Raw genomic sequence first — 21154 nt, 5'->3', positions numbered from 1 at the left:
AACAAGCAGAGAAGAATGCGGTCTGCACAGTCAACTCAGCAGAAGGAGTCCGAGCTGAAGAACTCGAGAAGCTGCCACATCTGCCTGAAGAAACAAGCAGAGAAGAATGCAGTATGCACAGTCAACTCAGCAGAAAGAGTCTGAGATGAAGAACTCGAGAAGCTGCCACATCTGCCTGAAGAAACAAGCAGAGAAGAATGTAGCATGCACAGTCAACTCAGCAGAAAGAGTCTGAGATGAAGAACTCGAGAAGATGCCGCATCTGCCTGAGGACGGTGAACTCATTTTGACCCTCAAATTCTTGGGTCGACTTACTAGGCGTTGTGGGCTGCACATGCCGATTCACCACCCTTGAATCAAATCCTTAAAGACCAAGTCACCAACTGGAAGAAGAGCCCATCAATCTTGAAGATCATACCGCTGACCAAACTGCTCAGGTGTGAATTGGAAATATTGAACAAAGAAACAGGTTGTCACCTTTACCTCGTGCCTGCTTGCCATGTGTTCGAGTCAACCTTCAAGAATCAAGCCTCAACGGCCCTTGAAGAAGTTTCCAGCCAAATTCAAGATCAAGCCTCGACGGCCCTTGAGGAAATCACAAGTCCGATTCAAGATCAAGTGTCTACCACTCTTGAATCAAAACCTAGTTCAAGAATAAACTGTGGAAAATCAACAATTGGAGGAATCCAAAAGATCCTCCAATCCAGTTCGAGATCAAAGCTGTGGAAAGTCAACAAGCGCAACAAAATACGTGCCGATTCACCCACTACCAAAGCCAAAGATCATCTACCACATGAAGCTCCTTGTGGCCCAATTTCAACCTTCAAGATCAAGCCTCGACGGCCCTTGAAGAAATTTCAAAAGAAAGTTCAAGAACAAGCCTCAACGGCCCTTGAAGAAATCTCAAGCCCAATTCAAGATCAAGCCTCAACGGCCCTTGAAGAAATCTCCAGCCCAATTCAAGATCAAGCCTCGACGGCCCTTGGATCGACATCTACAGTAAGGGACTTCAAAATGCATCTCCTACACGTGACAAGCACATGTATACGACGTGCCTTGAAGTGGGGGCATTTGTAGACATCGAAATTTCGGTAAATAAATGTTGACCGATAAATCAAAGTGTCAACGCTCATGTATTACATAAATTTTACACGTAGCGTGTGACTAAACGAAAATTGAAATGAGTTGGAAAAGTCATCAAATAGGACACGTGTCAACACCTGGCAGAAACAACTTATTTCATCTGGGATATTATATTCAAGATTAGGCCTTGGAAAAATCTATAAATACAAGCCCATTTCATTCATTTGGGGAGGGGAACCAAAATCATTAGGCAAAACTCTTGAAGCTCTGAAGCTCTGAAACTCTGAAGCTCTCAAGCATCCAGGTTCCCGAAGAATCAAGAAAGCGTTCTTCGTTCATCGTTCATCCTAAGATCAAGCCCCAACGGCCCTTTGGATCAACAATCATCCACCAATTCAAGATCAAGCCCCGACGGCCCTTGAAGAAAGTGTTCTTCGTTCTTCGTTCATCGTTCTTCCAAGATCAAGCCCCGGCGGCCCTTGGATCAACCATCCACCAATTCAAGATCAAGCCCCGACGACCCTTGAAGAAAGCACCATCGTTCATCATCCGTTCATCCAAGATCAAGCCCCAACGGCCATTTGGATCAACAACGTCGACAAATCCACACATCCAACCGTTCTTCAAGATCAAGCCCAAAAGCCCTTGAAGATCCGTTCATCATTGTTCTTCAAGATCAAGCCCAAAAGGCCCTTGGAGATCCGTTCATCACTGTTCTTCAAAGATCAAGCCCAAAAGCCCCTTTGAAGATTCGCTCAAATCCACCTTCAAGATCAAGTCCACGGCCCTTGAAGAACGTTCATCCTTAGATCAAGCCCAACGGCCCTTTGGATCAATCGCACATCCACAAATACACACCTTACGGAGATTGAATCAGAGGATCAAAATAGAGAGAGATTGTAACCCAAAATCATCAAATACAAATATTTGTTTGTGCGCGTCGTTCTTGTCTCTTCCGTTTCAGGAATTTTCCATGTTCACAACTTTTTCAACCATTTTAAAAGTACTATCAAAAGAGCAATAAATTGTTTATTAGTTGGTTGTTTGGTCCAAGTAATTGCCATGATCTGTAAATTGGAAAAGGAAAATACTTGAAATTATATTATAATTTTTTTTTATATTGGGATAAACTCAATCCTTGGACAGTGAAACAACAAAAAAAGAGACCTCACAAAACGTTATTATTCATGAAATTATAAGAGTTTGTTTGATATTCTACTTAAATCTAACTTTTTAAACTCAAAAATAATTTTCAAGTTTTAGGCTTTAAAAATTTGTTTGGTATGAGTGTTTTAAAAAACTGAACTCAAGACTAACTAAAAAGTATAGTTTATTATTTAAAAACATAAATATGAGTTTTTAGAGTTTTTAAACTTAAACTCACTCATTTCTTTTTTCTCTCTCCCCCCTCTCACTCTAAATCTCTATCTCTCTCTCTCTCTCTCTCTCTCTCTCTCTCTCCTTTTTTTTTATTTTTTTAATTTTTTTAATATTTTTATATCTTTTTCGTCTTTTCTCCAATTCGCTATCTCTTCTTCTTTATCTCTCTTTTTTTTTTTTTTTTTTATATATTTTTCGTCTCTTCTCCAATTCGCTATCTCTTCTTCTTTCTCTCTTTTTTTTTTTTAATTTTTTTAATTTTTTATATCTTTTTCGTCTCTTCTCCAATTCGCTATCTTCATTATTTCGTTATTTCTCTCACTCATTTTCCTCTCTATCTCGTCCAATCATCTCTCTTCTTTCTCTTTCCTTCATTTATCTCTTACTTTCTTTCCTCCTCTCTTTTCTTTCTCCCTCTCCTACGACTCTCTTTTTTTAGATCTATTTGTCTAGTTTGAGTCGTACAATTTAAAAATTTTAAATCGCAAACCAATCAAGTTTTTAAGTTTTAAAGAAAATTGTTTTCAAGAAATGTTTTTAAGAAATGTTTTGAGAAATGATAAAAAATTTCAAATACGATACCAAACAGGCCCTTAATGATAGTTCTAGCCATCGCTCTCCTAGGGTTTACGAGAAAACCTAGAGGGCCTTTTTTTTCTTAGTTAGAATTATTAACTTGGCTAAACTAACCACTTAAAAGCCAAGTGCTCTTTTACCCCTAGGTTGGACATAACCTAATAGGCAAGCGAGGCAGAGTCGTTTATTTAGTCTTACAACGCACTCACTCTTTTTCAAAGATTTAAATATTTAATTTTACTTTAAAATTTCAATTTTCCAACTTTTTGTAGATCTTCTCTAATGTTAGAAATGTTCCAAGTTCTAATTTTTTCTCTCCTTATCATAAAAATAAAATTTTTGAAAAAAAAATTATTACAACAAAGCTCTTAGCCCAAGTGATTAGGATAATCTGCACCCAAGATCTTAAATATCATCCTACATCTTCAAATTTCAATAATAAAAATTAGAGATAAGACCCACCAACACATGTATCTCTATTAAATAAATGATACAAATAATAGTAAAAATATATGATAAGAATATCATTCTTGATAAAAATAAATAACCATTCCAATTCTGACAAATTTAGAGCATCGCTGGAAGTCAACCAAATGCAAGGGCAATTGGATTGAACTGCCTTTGGCCCAAAAAAAATCAACTTCACCAAGGAAAAAATGGACGACAATTGCAAGAAAGGCATGTACTTTGGCAGTTGCCCTGTCAAAGTAAACAATTGGCCAGTTCAACTGTGATGATTAATCTAAGTATAAAAAAATTCATAAATATCATAAAAATTATTAGGGTAAATTACATAGTTGTTCCTTATGTTTGAGGTGTATTATAATCCTATACAACATCTTTAAAACATTTCACTTTCATACCTCAAATACTATTTTATTTCAAAATAATACATCTATTACATTTTCTATCCATTGATCTGTTAAGTGCGGGTGGCTACTACCTAAAAAAAACCTGAATCTTCTAAAAAAAAAAAAAAAAAAAAACTGAAAAACGCAGAACCCACTCCACCTTCCCCGCAACCCCTCCCCACCCCTCTTCTCCCTCCTGAGACTCCCAGCCCACATCTTCTACATCAACCCACAACTTCTACAACCCATGAAAAACGCAGCCGCGACCTTCGAACCTCACAGGGTCGCAGCAAAACACAGCTTCGAACCTCACATGGCCGTAGCAAAACCCAGCTTCAAACCTGCAAAGTCACGAAAAAATCCAGATTTCAAACTCAGAAACTCTGCAATCTACAAGGCCACAGCTTCAAACCAAACGGAAAAATCGAAGCCCTAATTGAGAAATCGCATTGCAGGGGACTTAAAGGGTAAAGTAAGTAAGGAGATTTCAATCCCAAACCCAACAATTTCAAGAAGAAAAAAAAAATCTAGCAGACATAATTGAAATCCCCCGCGCAATACCAAGAGAAAAAACGAAGAAAAATTGAGGATTTTTTAAGCCCTAGAACAAGTAAAGACAGCGGCGATTGGGGAGAGGAACTACTGACATGTGCCGGAGAGCTGGTTTCCCTCTTTCGCTGCGGGTGTGGCTGCGACTGTGACCCTGTGAGTGTTTCCCTGTCTGGTAGGGAGTTGGAAATGGTATTTATACCTAGAAAGCTAAAAGGCTGATTGAGCCTTGGGCTCTGGTGATGAGGTAGAAGACGGGTTGGTTTTGGGTGTTTGGATTGCAGGGAAGGGAAGGGCACGGGGAAGAAGATGTGGGTTTTATTTTTAAATATTATTTTTTTTGCCATGTGGCAGTGACGTCAGCACTTAACAGATCAATTGATGGAAAATGTAACAGATGTATTATTTTGAAATAAAATATTATTTAAGGTATGAAAGTGAAATATTTTAAAGATGTTGTATGTGATTGTAATAGACTTCAAACATGAGGGGCTACTATGTAATTTACCCACAAACTTATGAAGTTTACATTCTTAAATTCTTATAAAGTTTAACACACTTGCATTGCAAATTATACATTTATAATTGCCCAAAAATCTACGATGATATTAATATATAAGGATAAGACAAAGAAAACATTAATATATATATATACACACACACACATATTGCTTAAGGGGAGGGATTCCCAATTTTCTAAAAAAATGGAAACACGCTCCCACTGTTAGATTGATTTTAATGAAATTATGTGGTTGATATTAAAACACAGGCCACATAATCTCAACCATACAATTTCATTAAAGTTAAATCCAACGGTGGTGAGTGTGTCCCTATTTTTTTTTTAAAAATGGGATCCCTCCCGTTAAGCAATATATATATTAGTAAATAGTAATGACCCTTGCCCTTCCTCATTCCAAACTAATGAATCTGCACAAGGACAATTACTACTTTAAGTGAGCGGTAAAAACAATTTCATTGCTATTGTCATCCAATTGCAATTGTCTTTTACCAACTGATGGAAATGCTCTTAAAAAAAAAAGAAAATGATTCTGGCCAGATCATTTTTCTAGGAATCTTATGATCGTAATCGTTTATCGTATATCGTCAAAAGCGAATTTGAATCATATTATTGCTAATCCATTATGAAACTTAACATACTCTCTCGTCCTTTAGTATAGATACTATCGTATGTAAAAAAAATAAAAAAATAAAAAAACCTTTGTCCAAATATTATCAAGGAAAAAAAGAAAAAAGAAATAAACGAACCCAACAAAGCAAACGTTTCGTGTGCAGCGAGGCAAAGCAAAATTCACAGCGAAGCGTTTTTTTCGTATTTAAGCATGTAACACCTGTGCAGTTACTTTCGCGAAAGTAACGGAGTCCATCGTCAGAGTCGCCAAATCACGTCATCTTCTCGAACCAGCAGTCATGTTGCAGAGACCTCGACGCCGCTGCGAAGGCACTGCCATGGGCGCCATCGTCCTCGATCTCCGGCCCGGCCTCGGAATCGGACCCTTCACCATCGGTAATCGGCAGTTAGTTTCTGAATTTTATTTGTTAATCATCGAATTAATTCGAAATTTGTTCATTTCTTTAACCTAAGAGCAAGAATTACTTGTGGAAATTGAAATTTGAATTGAATTATTTGCGAGCGTTTCATTTGTGTAAATTAATTTTACCATATTTGTGAGTTATCTCAGCTGTTTGATATCTGTGTGGTTAAATGTGAGTTGTTTTTTCTTGGGATTTTTAGAGTCAAGTAGTTGATGGTGTAGAGATTGGATATGAAAAATTGATTTGGCATGTGTTGGTTTTTTAAATAAATTCACTGGTGTTAGAACCGCAGCTCGGATTATTTTTGGAATTGAATCATGGATTGAAATGTTTGTTTCAGGAATGCCGATATGCGAAGCATTTGCTCAGATAGAGCAGGAGCCTAACATTTACGACGTTGTCCACGTGAAGTTTTACGACGAGGTTGGATCAGTTTGCTAAGTTGTGTATCATTATGGCCTGTGTAATCTATTGTAGAAGCACATTTTGTTGGGTTTCATTTTTTTTTCCCTAATATTAGGCGTATGCACATGTTTCGTGGGATGAAACAAATAGCTCAGTGATTCATAAAGTGCATGTACTGAAATACCGATAAGTTGTAATGACTGCTTATCACTGTTCTTCTCCCATGCAGGAGCCCCTGAAGTTGGATATTGTTATCAGCTTTCCAGATCATGGTTTTCATCTTCGTTTTGATCCTTGGTCACAGGTTCGTTTTTGCATACGTCTGATTTGTTCTCTTTCGTGCTCGTGCCTTTTTCTTTGCGTATCAAAAATTTGTTTTTACATATGTGGCGATCTTTTGTTTACTTTGATTCCTCATAAATATATGACCCGAGGGTGATGCAGCTATTAACTAATGGCCATGTACTGTGGCATGTGGTATTTACTCATCAATTAAAATTGTTACTATTTAAAGAAAATCCACAAATACTTGACCGGATTCTTTTATTTTAATGGTTGTAGTAGCTAATACCGTGTGTTAAAAGTTACCTTAATTGGTTGTCATACAAAATAAGAAAATGTCTGTGGGATGTTAGAGCGGTACGCCATGGGTAGTCCATGAAACACTGGCAGATAGCCATCCTCTTCAGCTATTTTTCTCTTTAGCGGGTTAATACGGCTATGCTTTTGATTCGTATATGTCTATTTTATTTAAAATGGCAGGTGAATTTGTACATGGATTGCTTTTACTGTTGGGTTGTAATATCTATAAATACCTCCTGATATGATATGGCTTGCTGATTTGAAATTTTGGTGCAGAGGCTACGTCTTGTTGAAATATTTGATATAAAACGGCTTCAAATGCGCTATGCTACTTCTTTGATTGGGTGAGTTACTTTACTTGAGGCTTTCTATTATATACAATGAGGCATACTATTGAATTTCGTCTCTACTTTCAGGGGACCATCTACATTAGCTACTTTTGTAGCTGTATATGCACTATTTGGGCCAACTTTCCCTGGAATTTATGGCAAGGATAGAGGTGTCTACACTCTGTTTTACCCAGTATGTAAATTTAACTTGACTTTCATATTTCTTTAATTTTATCTACTTATGAATCATCTTACAAGCTGGAATCTGTTTTGTGTGTCTACCAACCATGGCTACTGTAGGGGCTTTCCTTTTCTTTTCCAATTCCTAGCCAGTATACAGACTGCTGCCATAATAGAGAAGGTATTTTACTGACACTGTTTACTCAATTGCTTCTTGCTTCAAAAATTTTGCAAGCTCTAATTACTTGAATTTTTTTTTTCGGTTGTTTATGAAAGTGGAATTGCCATTGGAGTTTCCTGATGGAACCACACCAGTTACGTGCCGTGTCTCTATATATGATAGTTCTACAGATAAAAAAGTTGGTGTGGGGTCCCTAATGGATAAGGCATCTGCTCCTCCATTACCTGTTGGCAGCCTCTATATGGAAGAGGTGCACGTTAAGGTTTGACTTTTTTCTCCATCTTTCTGGCATAATTTCAGTTAAACCATGGTTTGTTTTCTTCTATGAGCTTGAGGGGAATCATGGAGATTTTAAACCATGATTTGGAGAAGAATCAAATGCTTTGGCTTTGCGGCTTCCTTCATTTGTGGTTTACTATTGCCCCAGTGAGCAGTTTGACACTGGTGATTGTTGTTCTTGGATGTAATCCAATTCAGTTTTTATTTTATCCAGCTAGGGGAAGAATTGTACTTCAATGTTGGTGGCCAGAATATTCCTTTTGGAGCTTCACCTCAGGCAAGTTTTAATTTTGCTTTGTTTAAGCTCTAGTTAGTCTTTCTATTTGGCTGGCTAGTTCTGCCATTCTTTCGTTGTTCATCCTGTGTAATTCATGTTTTTTCTTTTTATTTACAGGATGTTTGGACTGAATTGGGTCGTCCGTGTGGCATACATCAGAAGCAGGTAACTCCCACTGTTATGCCTATGTAGTATGTTTTCTAAATGCATTTGTCTTCTTGTTGGTGATTGTTGATTCTCTGTGCTGTGTAGGTAGACCAAATGGTTATTCATTCTGGCTTGGACCCTCATCCACGGACAACTCTCTGTGGCGATTACTTCTACAATTACTTTACACGTGGTTTGGATATTTTATTTGATGGCCAGGTATTAACTTATTTTCTGGTTAAATATACATTCAAAATGTTTTGCATGGTAATATTTGTGCTTGGAAGTTCTCAGATCACTTTTCTTTTTGTTTGCCTCCAGACTCACAAAATCAAGAAGTTTGTTTTGCATACAAACTATCCTGGTCATGCAGATTTCAACTCTTACATAAAGTGCAATTTTGCCATCTTTGCATCTGACTGTAAGTCCCCCACTGATTCTTCTGAAGTTTCGAGTTGGATCTATTGACTTAGAAACCTGATAAACACATTAATCATCCCTTGCAGTAGGGGGGTCTTATCAGGATGTAAATAACTGCAAACCTAGGATTACACCTAGCACAAAGTGGGAGCAAGTGAAGGTAAACTTTCTCTTGGCCGTCGTTTTTTAAACTGTTATATTTGTACTTTGTTTCATTGTTTTCCATGAGTAACGACTTTCTCATTGATAGCTTATGTCGTCCGTGTATTCCTTTCAGTGTATCTTGACCATGATTGGGGTCATGGTAGTAACAAAAGATTACTTTTTGTAGGAAATCCTTGGGGACTCTGGCCGAGCTGCTATTCAGACTCAAGGTTCTACAAGCAATCCATTTGGATCTACTTTTGTATATGGTTATCAAAATGCTGCATTTGAGGTGAGATGATGATTGCTAATTCATCGTTGCTTATGTTTTCTATGGTTGTGCATGGGATTGCTGATAAATATTTTGTTGATTATCAACAGGTGATGAAGAATGGTTACATTGCAACCGTGACCCTTTTCCAGTCATCGTGATTCTGTTGCAAACAGGTACTCCTTTTAGTAGTATCATGTTTCCTTGCTCATTGGCAAACAAATGCATTGTTATATCCCATCTATGAGATTACCATCAACAAGGCTTGTTGAATTTTTTTTCTGTCCATCGTTGAAATGCATCTCGTGGTTCAGTGTTTTGATTTTTTTTTGCCGCAGTTGGATGATGGAACTTAATGGGGAAAGCCGTTTGGATTCATAATTGTACAGTTGTATAGATTAAGTTTGTACAGAATAATTCATACGGTAAAAACACGTAAACACTCTGCATCTTCTCTGTTACTGTTCAAATGGAAGTTTGTTCTGTAAGCCCCTGATGCATTATCCGTGCCCAGATTGTATGACGATGTTCACAGTCGATCGACGTGACGTTTACAGATTTCTCATAACTGAATCAGCCTTGTATCATTTGGGATGACAATATCAGTTTGTACACAATGAAAAGAGAACATGAAGGATTTCATTTACAGGTGCCTATGTACTATGTAGTAATTGAGGAGCGTGGCAAATGGCGAATGGCAAGCCCCTTTGCAAATGAACTCTTTTAAGGGTTACAGCTATTTGATGCTCCCCACAAATGTAGATAAAATTGCGATTGTTTTGAATCAACTCAACTTACCCGTGCACAGAGTGTACAAAAAAATTTGTGTTCGAAGCTGAAACTGCTATTTTTAAAGTAGTTGGATGGTCGAAAGGCGGATTCTTACTTCTTTCTCTCATTCAACTCTATGCATGAGACTTTTACAACGCATGGTGGTTCCTGAGTGATAAAAGAAAGGAAAACTTTTCTTTTTTGTTTGAGTATCTTCATCGCATATGTATAAGTCGAATCTATTCAAAGTCTAAATGTTGAAAAATGATTACTAATCCTTCACTTTTTGGATAACTGCTATTTTTAAAGTAGTTGGATGGTCGAAAGGCGGATTCTCACTTCTTTCTCTCATTCAACACTATGCATGAGACTTTTACTGCGCATGGTGGTTCCTGAGTGATAAAAGAAAGAAAAACTTGTCTTATTTTTTGTTTGAGTATCTTCATCGCATATGTATAAGTCGAATCCATTCAAAGTCTAAATGTCGAATGATTGATTTTTCTCTATCTTTCGCCAATAGCAAGTCAGAAATGATGAGAAAAGGACTGAGTTTCTTTTACAATAGGAAAATTACCGTTCATTTCATTAGGTTAAAAAGGTCCCCAAAAAAAAAAAAAAAAAAAAGTGGTTAAAAAAATCACATTCCGTTGCCGGGACTTGAACCCGGGTCTTTCGGGTGAGAGCCGAATATCCTGACCAACTAGACTACAACGGATCTCATGTTCTCTTGTACTATTTACATTTTTATAAATGTATTTACTCGTATACAACGAGCCCAATGACTGTAGGCAACAGGGAGGGACTAGCACCTTCCTTTGTTTTCGGCAGCAAGGAAGGATTAGGAGGGTTTTAGCGTTTTTGGCCTTCTCTTCTCTCTGCCTCTCTCCTATCCGCTGTAGACGACGACGCCCCTGTTGCTGCCGCCACAGTCCTCCGCAAAACCCAGTCAACACCGCCGTCTTCAGCCCCTTTATCTTCCACCATCCGCCACCAGGTTTACCAATTTTTTCTCAAAAAATTTTCACCCTTTTTTCTGCTATAAGTTTCTTTGCCGGCTCAGAACTATCGTGGTCTGTGAATTCCAAATACTTGATAAAAACATAAAGGACTGATTAACTCTGCAATTGGTCAAAACCCAGAAGTCAACTTCTCTCGCATTCACTGCAAATTTCAGTTCCAGGTAAAATCCATCACAAGTAAAGAAAACTGGAATTTGGGCAGCTAATTGGTATTCAATTGCATTTTCCTGCCATTGCCTTGTTGGGTTTGTGTTCCGGAATATCACCATAAAATTGTCAGTTTAAGTGATTCAGTGGTTATCCAGAAATGAACCATTTTTTTCCTTCATGCAGTGTGTTTGATTCTGTTTGTTTGTTTCGACAGAGAGTGCTGCGAAGATGACTTCTGTTTCGGGATTGACTGGTAGTCCCTCCAGATTCTGCTTCCAAATTCCAGCACGAAGTTCTGGTTCACTACGAGGGCGAGTTTCGAATTTCCCTCATGGTTGGAAGCCTGCAGGAAAGAATGAGCTACTTCGTGTGGAAAGGTACAGCCAGGGCAGTATCAGTTATTAATTTCACGTAGTGTGGTTACCTTCTCGGTTTGCTTATTTGTTTTCTTCTAAAATCAAGCAGAAGTTATTGGACTGGCTTTGCACAAAGGTTGAACGCACGGAAAACACATCTGATCAAGTTTGCCGTGGATGCATCCTACGGCGATATGTCCAATGAACCAACTGGTAATTTTCATCTTATTTTTCTGAGGGCAGTTATATTTTCATTTACTTTGGATGTTGTTGTATATGTATGAGTGCTTGTGTATAACTTCCTTCAAGCTTGAACACACTGGTCCTTGTTGCACAAAACGGTATGAAGAAAATTGGAATGTAGAACCTAACACGAAGGATTCTCAACAGCCCTTCAGCTGGTGTATTTGGTTGCGGCCTTTGACGTGTCTAAACTTCGTAACCAAGTCGAACCAAAACATTTAGGTGCATTTGTAGGAGTCTTGACATCGGTAGCTTGGTTAGGTTAGACGTATTTCGTTCAACCCTGTAACCGTTAATTTGATCAATTACCATTGACCTGATTCGTTTTTATTAGATATTGTAACGAAACAGCATCTTTATCTCTCTGATCTGTTTTCTTCTTCACTGCCCTTGCAAGTAAAGCTATTTTCCCTAGGATTAATGTGAGGGACCCCTACAAACGACTTGGAATAAGCAGGGAGGCTTCGGAAGATGAGATTCAAGGTGCAAGGAACTTCCTTATCCGACAATATGCAGGTCACAAACCAAGTGTAGATGCAATTGAATCAGCCCATGACAAAATAATCATGCAGAAGTTCTATGACAGGAAGAACCCCAAAATTGACTTTAAGAAAAAGTACAGGGAAGTCAATCAGTCCCGTGTTGTTCAGGCTGTGAGAAATAGGTTCCGAACTCCGTCCACAATTTTCATTGTAAAAACGTCCATTGCATTTCTAGTGCTTGCAGCTCTCACTGTTCTATTTCCAACCGAAGAAGGTCCAACCCTTCAGGTTGCCCTTTCCTTGTTGGCCACCATCTACTTTGTACATGACAGGCTGAAGAGCAAATTACGAGCTTTTCTCTACAGGTACGTAAATAGTTTCTGTATAGTTACTCTATTTCTCCATTGATTTTCCATATAGAACAACTGACTTGTTCTCTATTGAAATTTATTCTTTATTATACTTCATTATCTTCCGTATTTTTGAATAATTGAACCGAAAATTACAACATGCTCTTCCTTCACTCCAAATTTGAACTCCGTATCTTAACTCACCATATTCAAACTTTAAATTTGGCAACGGCGAAAAGGTATGGATAAATTGTTTGCTTTGGCGCAGTGCTGGATCATTTGCTTTCTCATGGCTTTTCGGAACCTTCTTGATGGTGTCTGTGGTTCCACCTCTACTGAAAGGACCAAGGAGTTTCGAGGTGACAACGTCATTGATAACCTATGTGCTACTCTGGGTCTCGTCAACCTATCTCAAGTAGTTTCTGTTCTAACGACACACCTCAATTTTGTTGGAGTTGGAAACCGCAGATTTTCTCGGAGATTTAGCTCATGCGCGGACTTTTCCGCTATAGTGACGGTGCTGATGACGATGCTGATAATTCTGGCAAAATGTAGAAGAGATTTGTTTTCTGTCATTTGGAGAAGTGTAAAATTAGATGAAAGTTAAGATCGGTTTAAGCAATTGACCTTTTGTTCCCTTATTTTTGTTAATTATAATAATCAATCATTTTTTTTTCTTCTACATAAGTGGAAAACCAAGTATAGAACCATGTGTGTTTTCTCTTTTTATTTAGGTGGCATCCCAATTTAATCTAAATTATTTGGAGAAGAGTTCAAATTTGGGTGCAAAAAAGAGGACGCATACTGTTCTAATTAACTTGGCTATAATTAGATTTGCATGACGTGATAACGTATGTCATACTGTTCTAATTGTTTTCGGTGTTAATTGGTAAAATGAAGGTAAATTGACATAAGTTTTATGATTCTCGCAGTGGACCCTCTCAGGGCTACTGAACTTCATAGACGGTCTGTGGTCGAGCTGTGGCGACGAGAGGATTATAATTTTCACAACCAACCACAAGGACCGTCTTCACCCGGCATTGTTGCGTCCGGGTTGAATACTGCACTCCAACTGGGTTCAGCATCTTAGCCTCGAACTACCTTGGCGTTCGTGGCAGAAACGACCACCGCCTGTGTGGAGAAGTTGAAGGGTTGATACAGGACAAAGAGGTCAGCCCTGCTGAGGTTGCTGAGGAGCTCATGAAGAGGGACGATGCTGATGTCGCTCTTCATGGGCTCGTCAATTTCCTCGAACGTAAGAAGGTCGAGAACGATAAAAAAAGAGGAGGAAGGGGCTGATGATGCTGAAATTCAACAAGCAAAGAGGCCAAAAAATGGACAAAAACAATGAAAACAATAAAAAGGAGGACCAAGAGGCCAAAAATGGGCAAAAATGTAAACGACGAATCATTGAATGTGGAAAATAAAATGTCGCGTATTCGCTCTTTTGTTGGAAAAGAAACTTAACAACATGAAATACTCATCACAAGATCATACAACGGATTACCAAAGCGGTTCTAAAATGCGCGCACGCGCTTGTTATTTTTCAATGGATTGTCGTGATATGTACACAAGGAAAGAAGAGGAACAACGATATACCTACAAATACGATCCGTGTACATACGGGGATATCCGTCATAGATTCATAACCAAACATCTCTTGACAAGGCACAGAGTCAGATTAAGATTAGTTATACAAGTAGTTCCCACGTCAGATAACTATATTACATGTAACTCCTACCGGCTTCTTGGCATTCAGACAGCCACAAGTCGATGTGTTCAACAATTTGTTGCCGTACTTTGTTGACTGCATCAGGGTTGCTGCAGTTCTGGGAATTGCCTGAAACAAAAGTGATAAATCCTAATTAAATAGGATAGCAAGCATTAAAAACTTATCAACAAGCACCGCCTTCCATGAAAATCTTGTTCGGATTCAAAGTATCCAGCTAATTTGATTGACACAATTAAAGCCCTTTACAAACATGGAAAACTTCCAATGGCCGCTAAAATTAGGAAGCTTTTCCTCGGAAGCTAGTATGTGTCATTGAGGTTGCACAGTTACACTAACAATACATACCTTCAAGGGTTAAAGGAGACTGAGGGCATCCTCTCAAATCCGTTCCATGGCCACAGTTATGGCAAGAGATGATGTACGAAGGCACTAATAGTTTATACAAAAAACGAGAATTCAGAAAGATCTGACATAGTTCGAATATTTTCGCATCAATTCATAGGATAGCATTAATGAAACTTTTCATTGAAGCAATGTAGTACTCACTTTCTGGAGATGAAGTTTGTTTGGATGCATGACGCCAGGGGTCCTGTGAACCATTTGTAAAAACAATTTTTGAACCTGCAGATTCATTTTTCATAAGATCATGTAAACCAATGATTGATGCCATAACTGATAACAAGAAAAACGGATAACTGATGCCATAACTGGTGCCATAACTGTTACACTGATGTGGTTTGTTGTAGAAGAAACAAGAAAAACGGATAACTGATGCCATAACTGGTAGTAAAACAAATGCTCTCAGTTGGTAGGCGGTCTCCGGGGATAGGTGGGGTAAGGTTAAGAGCCAGTATGGAACAGTAGATAGAAATTATGCTACTTAAATTGTAATATATAATAACCAGGGAAGATATTTACATATAAATAGGGAAAGAGAGATCGATGTTTTTACCTGCAATTTTTGTGCCTCCATAGTATAAGTTTGTTGCAAGAACGTCAGGATAGATGCCGTCTCCAAAAACATTTTTGCAAAGGTCTTCATGGTATCTGTGACAATGAAAAACTACGAATCAGAGACACATACAAGAGCTACAAAGTTGAACTACAGGACTGTAGGAAAAGGGTAAGTAGAAATAATAAACAAAATAGTATAATAAAAAGACATTTTCAGAATCATACTTTGTGTCAACTTTTGAAGACCTGATGCTATCATTTGCAGGAGCCACCTGAAAATATGCAACTTCAGTACAAACTTGGAACCACCACAACCGATCAGAACTGCCCTCAGTAACAGCAGTGTTCTTCAAGTGTTTCTGGTTATATGTTTCAACGTCAATGCCAAAAGTTCCAAGGTAATAATCTTTAATGTATTTGGCGTACGCTTCCTGCAAGAAGATTATTTTTCCCATTAGAAACATTAGACACCCAGAGACAGTTAACAAAGGCATTTTCATGAAGCATAAAAGCCCAAGGACAGAATTGGTGGCACTCCTTACAAGTTAAAACACATAGAGATATGTGCATAACGGGTAATTTATTTAGACACTGCCAGGTAGACTACAACTACTGTAAACACGTTGACCAAAAAACAATCTAGTAGCTGAGGATAATTATATAACACAACTGTGGACCAAGACTGCTTCATGCTTCAATTAAAGAACGAAAGGGAATGAAAAGAAGAGAAGCATACCACCAAATCCTCTCCATTCGTCTTTGCTTGAACAAGAGGTGAGCATAATTTATCGGGATTTCCATATTGAAACTGCAAAATGTCAAACAAATAATCATCAATAATTTGATAAACCGAAAATGGAGTGACAAAACTCATAAAGAAGTAACACTTACCGCTATAACAGCAGCATCCGCCAGAAAATACATGAAGTCACCATCAATATCAAGCTGCACACAGACTTAAGGTCAATATGCAAGTGAGAAAAGAAAAAAGAAAATCCCACCACTGAGAAACTGGACTCGGGCTATTAAATTACAGCATGATTTACAAATGGTGAGTGCAAAGTGTGAAAATTCCAACCTGGCTTGCACCAAACAACGCCTTTATTGCTTGTCCATTAGTTGTGAGACTTTGTTCAACAAGATGAGTAGTTTCTTGAAGTGCAGCTTTACATTCTGGACCTGCAGACTCACCAATCTGCATTTGGAGAGGATTGTAGTTAGGCGAAAAAGGGCCGAAAGTAGAGACCAAAACTGCAATCTCGTTCTCATCCTAAGGGCGAAGCGAAAAGGCCAAATTAACCGAGTGATCACCTGCTGGTCAAATTCAGTGAAGTCATAAATAGCTTCAACAACTGCAGAACTTGCAAGACTTCCACATGTCAAATGCGGGAACTTAACCCGAAACCACGCACTAAGAGCTCCCGGGTAAGAAACACCAAACACGAACCACGGATTGTCACCCTTGTTTCTATTCAGCTTCACATTTAACCCATTCTAACACAATCACACCAAAAAATCCAGTAAATTGCAAGCTCAATTGGGTAAAATATCTAAATCCAGGCAGCAAATTCAATAATTTCTTGCCTGATAAAACTCACGAAAAGCCGCCAGATCGAAAAGCGCTTGCTTGGATGACAAGTACTTCAAATTCTGCGTTGTATGCGTCTTGAAAGGAGAGCTTTTTCCGTAGTATCGATGCTCGGGCGAAACGATAGCTGCCCCAAACTTCTTAGCCAACACCTGCACATAATGAATTCAATAAAATCTCCAAAATTTCCGATTTTTCTTCTAAAATTACAAATTTTACACCTAAAATTCAGAAAAAAATCAGAACTTACACTCAGGTAATCGTTGGCAATGCCGCCGCATGCGGATTCTCCGCAAATTTTCAGGAAAATTGGTCCGTCGGAAGGTCTGAAGTAGTCGAGAAATTCGTAGTAGCGCTGCGGGAATTTGCGGCGGTCGTACGGCGAGAAGTGGTCAAGAGTCTGATCGAACCACAGCTCCTCCTTCGTCAATAACTTTCCGCCGCCGCTTCCCGACGAGCTCTCCAGCTGAAGAAGTGTTCGCGGATTGACAAAGCCATAAGAGAGCGGCGTCCACATCATCATTGCGAAGAGGAAGGACAAGGAGAACGAAAACGACGTCATCATCGGAAATCGGGTCTCGGAATCCCGGGTGGTTGATTGGCGCCGCAGGTGGCGGTGGATCGCTGTTTCTATAAACGTCAACTGCAGCAAGCAATCCTTTCTGTCCTGGATTTTAATTAGATTTTGATTTGCTTTAATTTAGACCGGGCCGGTCTTTATAGTTACGGAGGGCTGATGGACCGGCCCAAAATTCGGTGGTCTTGTAGTGGGCTGTTGAGTGTTGACTGATTTATTTATCTTGAGTGGAAATGAAGAAAAAAAAATTAGAATAAATAAAGGTGTCTTTGTTAATGTTTTGTAAAAATAAGTGAAAAATACGTTTCTGTTGTAAAATCGACTGTGGGTGCAGTGGAATAAATGAAACAAGACACAAAATTTACGAGGTTCCTCTACAGTCAGTGTGACTGGAGTACGTCCTCGGGGCAGCAGCGGCGCTTTCATTATAATTTGAAATAATAGGAGTACAAAGATAACTCTCTCTATTATCTCCTCTCATCTTCCTCTATTCTCTCTTCCTCTTCTTTCTCTCTCTTCTTTCCTCTCTCTCTCTCTTCCTTTCTTCCTTTCTTCCTTTTCCTTCTTCTCTCCCGTGAACCCATTTCTTCCTCTTCCTCTCATTCATTTTATAATCAAAGAGGACACTATTCACCTTACAAATTTTCCACAAATGAATAGTGAAAATAATGTGAATAAATAGTAACAAACTATTCATGTGGGCCATCCACATAATATTTACAACACTCCCCCTTGGATGGCCACAAGTCTTCGATTGACTCGTTAAAATCTTGATCTGTTTTGGATGCTCCCCCTGATGAGTATCTCCCCCTGATTTCAAATCATTTAGGTTGATCGTTGATCGTTCTGCTTTAGTCTCTTAGTAAGAAGAGTTGCTTTACTTGTTGTTAACTTTCCACAGGCTTTTTCTTGAACTGAGTTGTAGGACTTTCTGCTAGACTAGTATCGAAGATCTGAATTTACTCCTTTTATCTGGAGCGGAATTTGATTCAAAAGTGGTGGACACTTGATCTTGAATCGGACTTGTGATTTCTTCAAGGACCTTCGAGGATTGATCTTGAATGAAATTGGACCATGAGGAGCTTCATGTGGCAAGTGATCTTCAGTTTTGTTAGGGATGAATCAACACGCGTTTGTTGCGCTTGTCTCCACATGCTTCAATGTATCATTTTCACTTTCCTTACTTGCTCCCCTTGCTTAAGTAGTATTTTCCTTGCTTTTCCCCCATGCATGTGTGGCATCTTCTCTTGTAGGATTTGTCCCCTGATGCAGGAGAGGAATGCAAACCCTTGCATTTGAATGGTTCATCACTTCTTGGTGACTGGAGACCCCGCTCCAACAACAATTGAAGATGACTACTCGAGAGCAATACTAGGTAAGCAATCGGGAAAGGTTCCAGGCAGTCGGTTCCTTACCGGGAGTTTGAGTGGAGGTTCCGACATATTGCTTTCTTTATCCTTGTCTTTGCAGGCAAGAACAAGGACAAGGAAATGACAGGGAGATTGCATGATATGAGATAATCTTGCTCTGGTCCCTGAAGATATGTGATAATCTTGCTCTGGTGTGACATGTTTGAAGAGGTATTCTCGGAGAGGAAGAAAACTGAGTATTTCGAAATGCTATGTTGAAGATGCATTCTCGGAGATGAGGAAGAGTTAGGTATTCTTGCAGTGTTGCGGGTCTGCCTTGTTATGGAGAACAGAGGTCGACATATATAGAGATTTCTCAATAGCAAGTGGTGGTGCTGTGCTTTTACTCTTGTCAGCAACTGTGGTGTAAATAGAACAGTAAGATTTACGCGTTTTCAACTTTGTCAGAGATCTTTGACAAAGTTGCACGCGATATCTGAAAAGCTGAGATTACGTCTGAAAAATGACAACGAACTTTATTCAGGAAAATCTGGCTTTTTGAAATTCGGAGAGCCGTGTCGCTTCGATCTTTGAACAAGCGGCTCTGTTGCCTCTTCTTTTATAGAGACATCAATTGCGTTCAAGAGTATGTTCAGAAAGTTGCTACTTGAGAAATTTCCACCTTCTTGCACTTCTGAAATTTTATTTGACCTCTATTTTTCCTTCATCATTTCTGAAAAATGACTTGCCCATCTAACATTTGCTTAGATTTGAGTCTTAGGAGTGATACAGACGAGCAGCGTCAAGATAATATATGGCGCCCGTCCTTCTTATCTTCTAATGGTCCTCTTACGGTTGGGGACTCTATGATGAAGAATAACATAACCGCTACTGTGGTAGCTAGGAATCTTCTCACTCCAAGGGATAACAAGATCCTTTCAGAACGGTCTGAAGAGTCGGCCGTTCAAGACTCCTTGGCTCTTAGTGTTCAGTGTGCTGGCTCTGTGTCCAATATGGGCCAACGCTTACTTGCTCAAACTCGCCAAATTAAATCATTGATGGCAGAGATGACAAGTCTTAAACAAGAGATCAGAGGGCTCAAGCACGAGAATAGGGTGTTACACGTGCTTGCAAATAGTTACTCTACGAGCATGAAAAGAAAGCTCGTCCAACTGCAGGAATCCGAAAGTCGGATTCAAAGTGATCACCAGAGGTTCGTTGCTAGATTCCGAAAGCAACTGATGCCTTCCCCTTCTGGTGTTTTGCTAAGTACTGGGGTGCCACATGATCAATCTCCAGTGCCTCCCCCTTCTGGGGTACTTCCGAGTACTGAGGCTTCACATGAGCAACCTTTGTGAAGGCTCCATCCTGTTTGTTTATTTTAACTCATGTGTATGTATATATCTGTAATTTCTTGGAGATATTAATAAATAAGCTTTATTTCATTCAATGTATTGTGCCAAATACAATAAAGCATATACTTCACTAAGATGTGGTACTTCTGGACCAAATATTAATTTATCTTTACCCTCACGAAGATAAATGATTATTCTTAGTGTCTTCATCATATGAGTATTCAACTCATAATCTTCAATCCATATGGTTCTTTTAATATCATAAATATCATGGATAAGATTCGTGTTGGTAGATTGTTCGATCTGCAGCTCGAGACAATAATTCCTTCAACACTTTATAATTTTTTCTAGACTCTTCAGGAGTCCCAATTTAATATCATCAACTCTTCAAGAGTTATAATTTAATGTTATTGACTCTTGCAAGAGATTTTAGTATGTTGCAACAATATCATAATGATAGTACTCACTAAGGCAATTTATATCATCCATTGGTATTGAGTACATATTTTATGTTTTACCCTTCAGAGGCTTACTTCAAGCAATTTGAATCCTTCAAGGGTTTTCTACACTTCATGACACATTTTCCTTTGGAATTTATACAGAGCAATTTGCTCCCATGTATACTTGAGGGATTTACTTATGGAAATATAATGTGGGCGACTCACAACCCTTCGTATATAATTCTCCATTCATATGAACTCGTTTACAACTTTGTGTCATATCATGTAAGTGTATTACACTATATTACAAATGCCCATATATAACCTCCTTGGTTTAACATTCTTTGGCTATTTGTATTGTATTCAAATATATATAGGTTCATTTGCCCACGTTCTTACAAAATTTGTAATGGAATTGCCTTTCTCCATTTTGGCCAATAATTTTTCTTTTGTCGACGAACAAAAGAACGTGACTCAATATTAACACAACTCATTGATGAATTTAGTAGCTACTTGTAAAAACCAAAATTATCATTGGTTATCATCAATCCGTGATCCCATATTCTCATGTGCATGCGCA

At 38.6% G+C, this 21154-nt stretch overlaps 3 protein-coding genes, 1 long non-coding RNA gene and 1 other non-coding gene across 5 annotated transcripts; 2 read left to right on the top strand and 3 right to left on the bottom strand.

Moving 5' to 3' along the window:
- Positions 1-3788: 3788 nt before the first annotated feature.
- On the bottom strand, positions 3789-4738 carry LOC114819962 (uncharacterized). Its single transcript, XR_003767319.2, has 2 exons — positions 4538-4738; positions 3789-4231 (listed from the first exon to the last, which is right to left on the bottom strand). It is a non-coding gene; the product is annotated as an uncharacterized lncRNA (long non-coding RNA).
- Positions 4739-5686: 948 nt separating this feature from the next.
- On the top strand, positions 5687-9854 carry LOC103428070 (PHAF1 protein At3g51130). Its single transcript, XM_008366169.4, has 15 exons — positions 5687-5964; positions 6334-6416; positions 6628-6702; positions 7257-7324; positions 7397-7502; positions 7610-7670; positions 7766-7932; positions 8164-8226; positions 8344-8391; positions 8479-8592; positions 8695-8794; positions 8880-8953; positions 9125-9229; positions 9319-9384; positions 9547-9854. The coding sequence occupies exons 1-14, from the start codon at positions 5868-5870 to the stop codon at positions 9367-9369; spliced, it is 1212 nt and encodes a 403-aa protein (XP_008364391.2). The 5' UTR covers positions 5687-5867; the 3' UTR covers positions 9370-9384; positions 9547-9854.
- A 767-nt stretch (positions 9855-10621) lies between these two features.
- Positions 10622-10694, bottom strand: TRNAE-CUC (transfer RNA glutamic acid (anticodon CUC)). The gene has a single exon. It is a non-coding gene; the product is annotated as a tRNA-Glu (tRNA).
- Positions 10695-10762: 68 nt separating this feature from the next.
- On the top strand, positions 10763-13286 carry LOC103428071 (protein CHAPERONE-LIKE PROTEIN OF POR1, chloroplastic-like). The gene is made up of 5 exons (XM_029089725.2): positions 10763-10973; positions 11363-11525; positions 11614-11717; positions 12150-12594; positions 12848-13286. The coding sequence occupies exons 2-5, from the start codon at positions 11377-11379 to the stop codon at positions 12996-12998; spliced, it is 849 nt and encodes a 282-aa protein (XP_028945558.2). The 5' UTR covers positions 10763-10973; positions 11363-11376; the 3' UTR covers positions 12999-13286.
- Positions 13287-14094: 808 nt separating this feature from the next.
- Positions 14095-17641, bottom strand: LOC103409271 (probable serine protease EDA2). Its single transcript, XM_008348083.4, has 11 exons — positions 17104-17641; positions 16850-17005; positions 16577-16759; positions 16344-16460; positions 16157-16210; positions 16002-16073; positions 15491-15696; positions 15264-15358; positions 14858-14932; positions 14657-14740; positions 14095-14419 (listed from the first exon to the last, which is right to left on the bottom strand). Exons 1-11 carry the CDS (start codon positions 17416-17418, stop codon positions 14304-14306), a joined length of 1473 nt encoding a protein of 490 aa, XP_008346305.1. The 5' UTR covers positions 17419-17641; the 3' UTR covers positions 14095-14303.
- Positions 17642-21154: the final 3513 nt, after the last annotated feature.

This window comes from Malus domestica, chromosome 02 (genome assembly GCF_042453785.1).
Source record: "Malus domestica chromosome 02, GDT2T_hap1".
In the NCBI taxonomy this organism is placed as follows: domain Eukaryota; kingdom Viridiplantae; phylum Streptophyta; class Magnoliopsida; order Rosales; family Rosaceae; genus Malus; species Malus domestica.
This window is presented reverse-complemented; position numbering and strand designations above follow the sequence as displayed.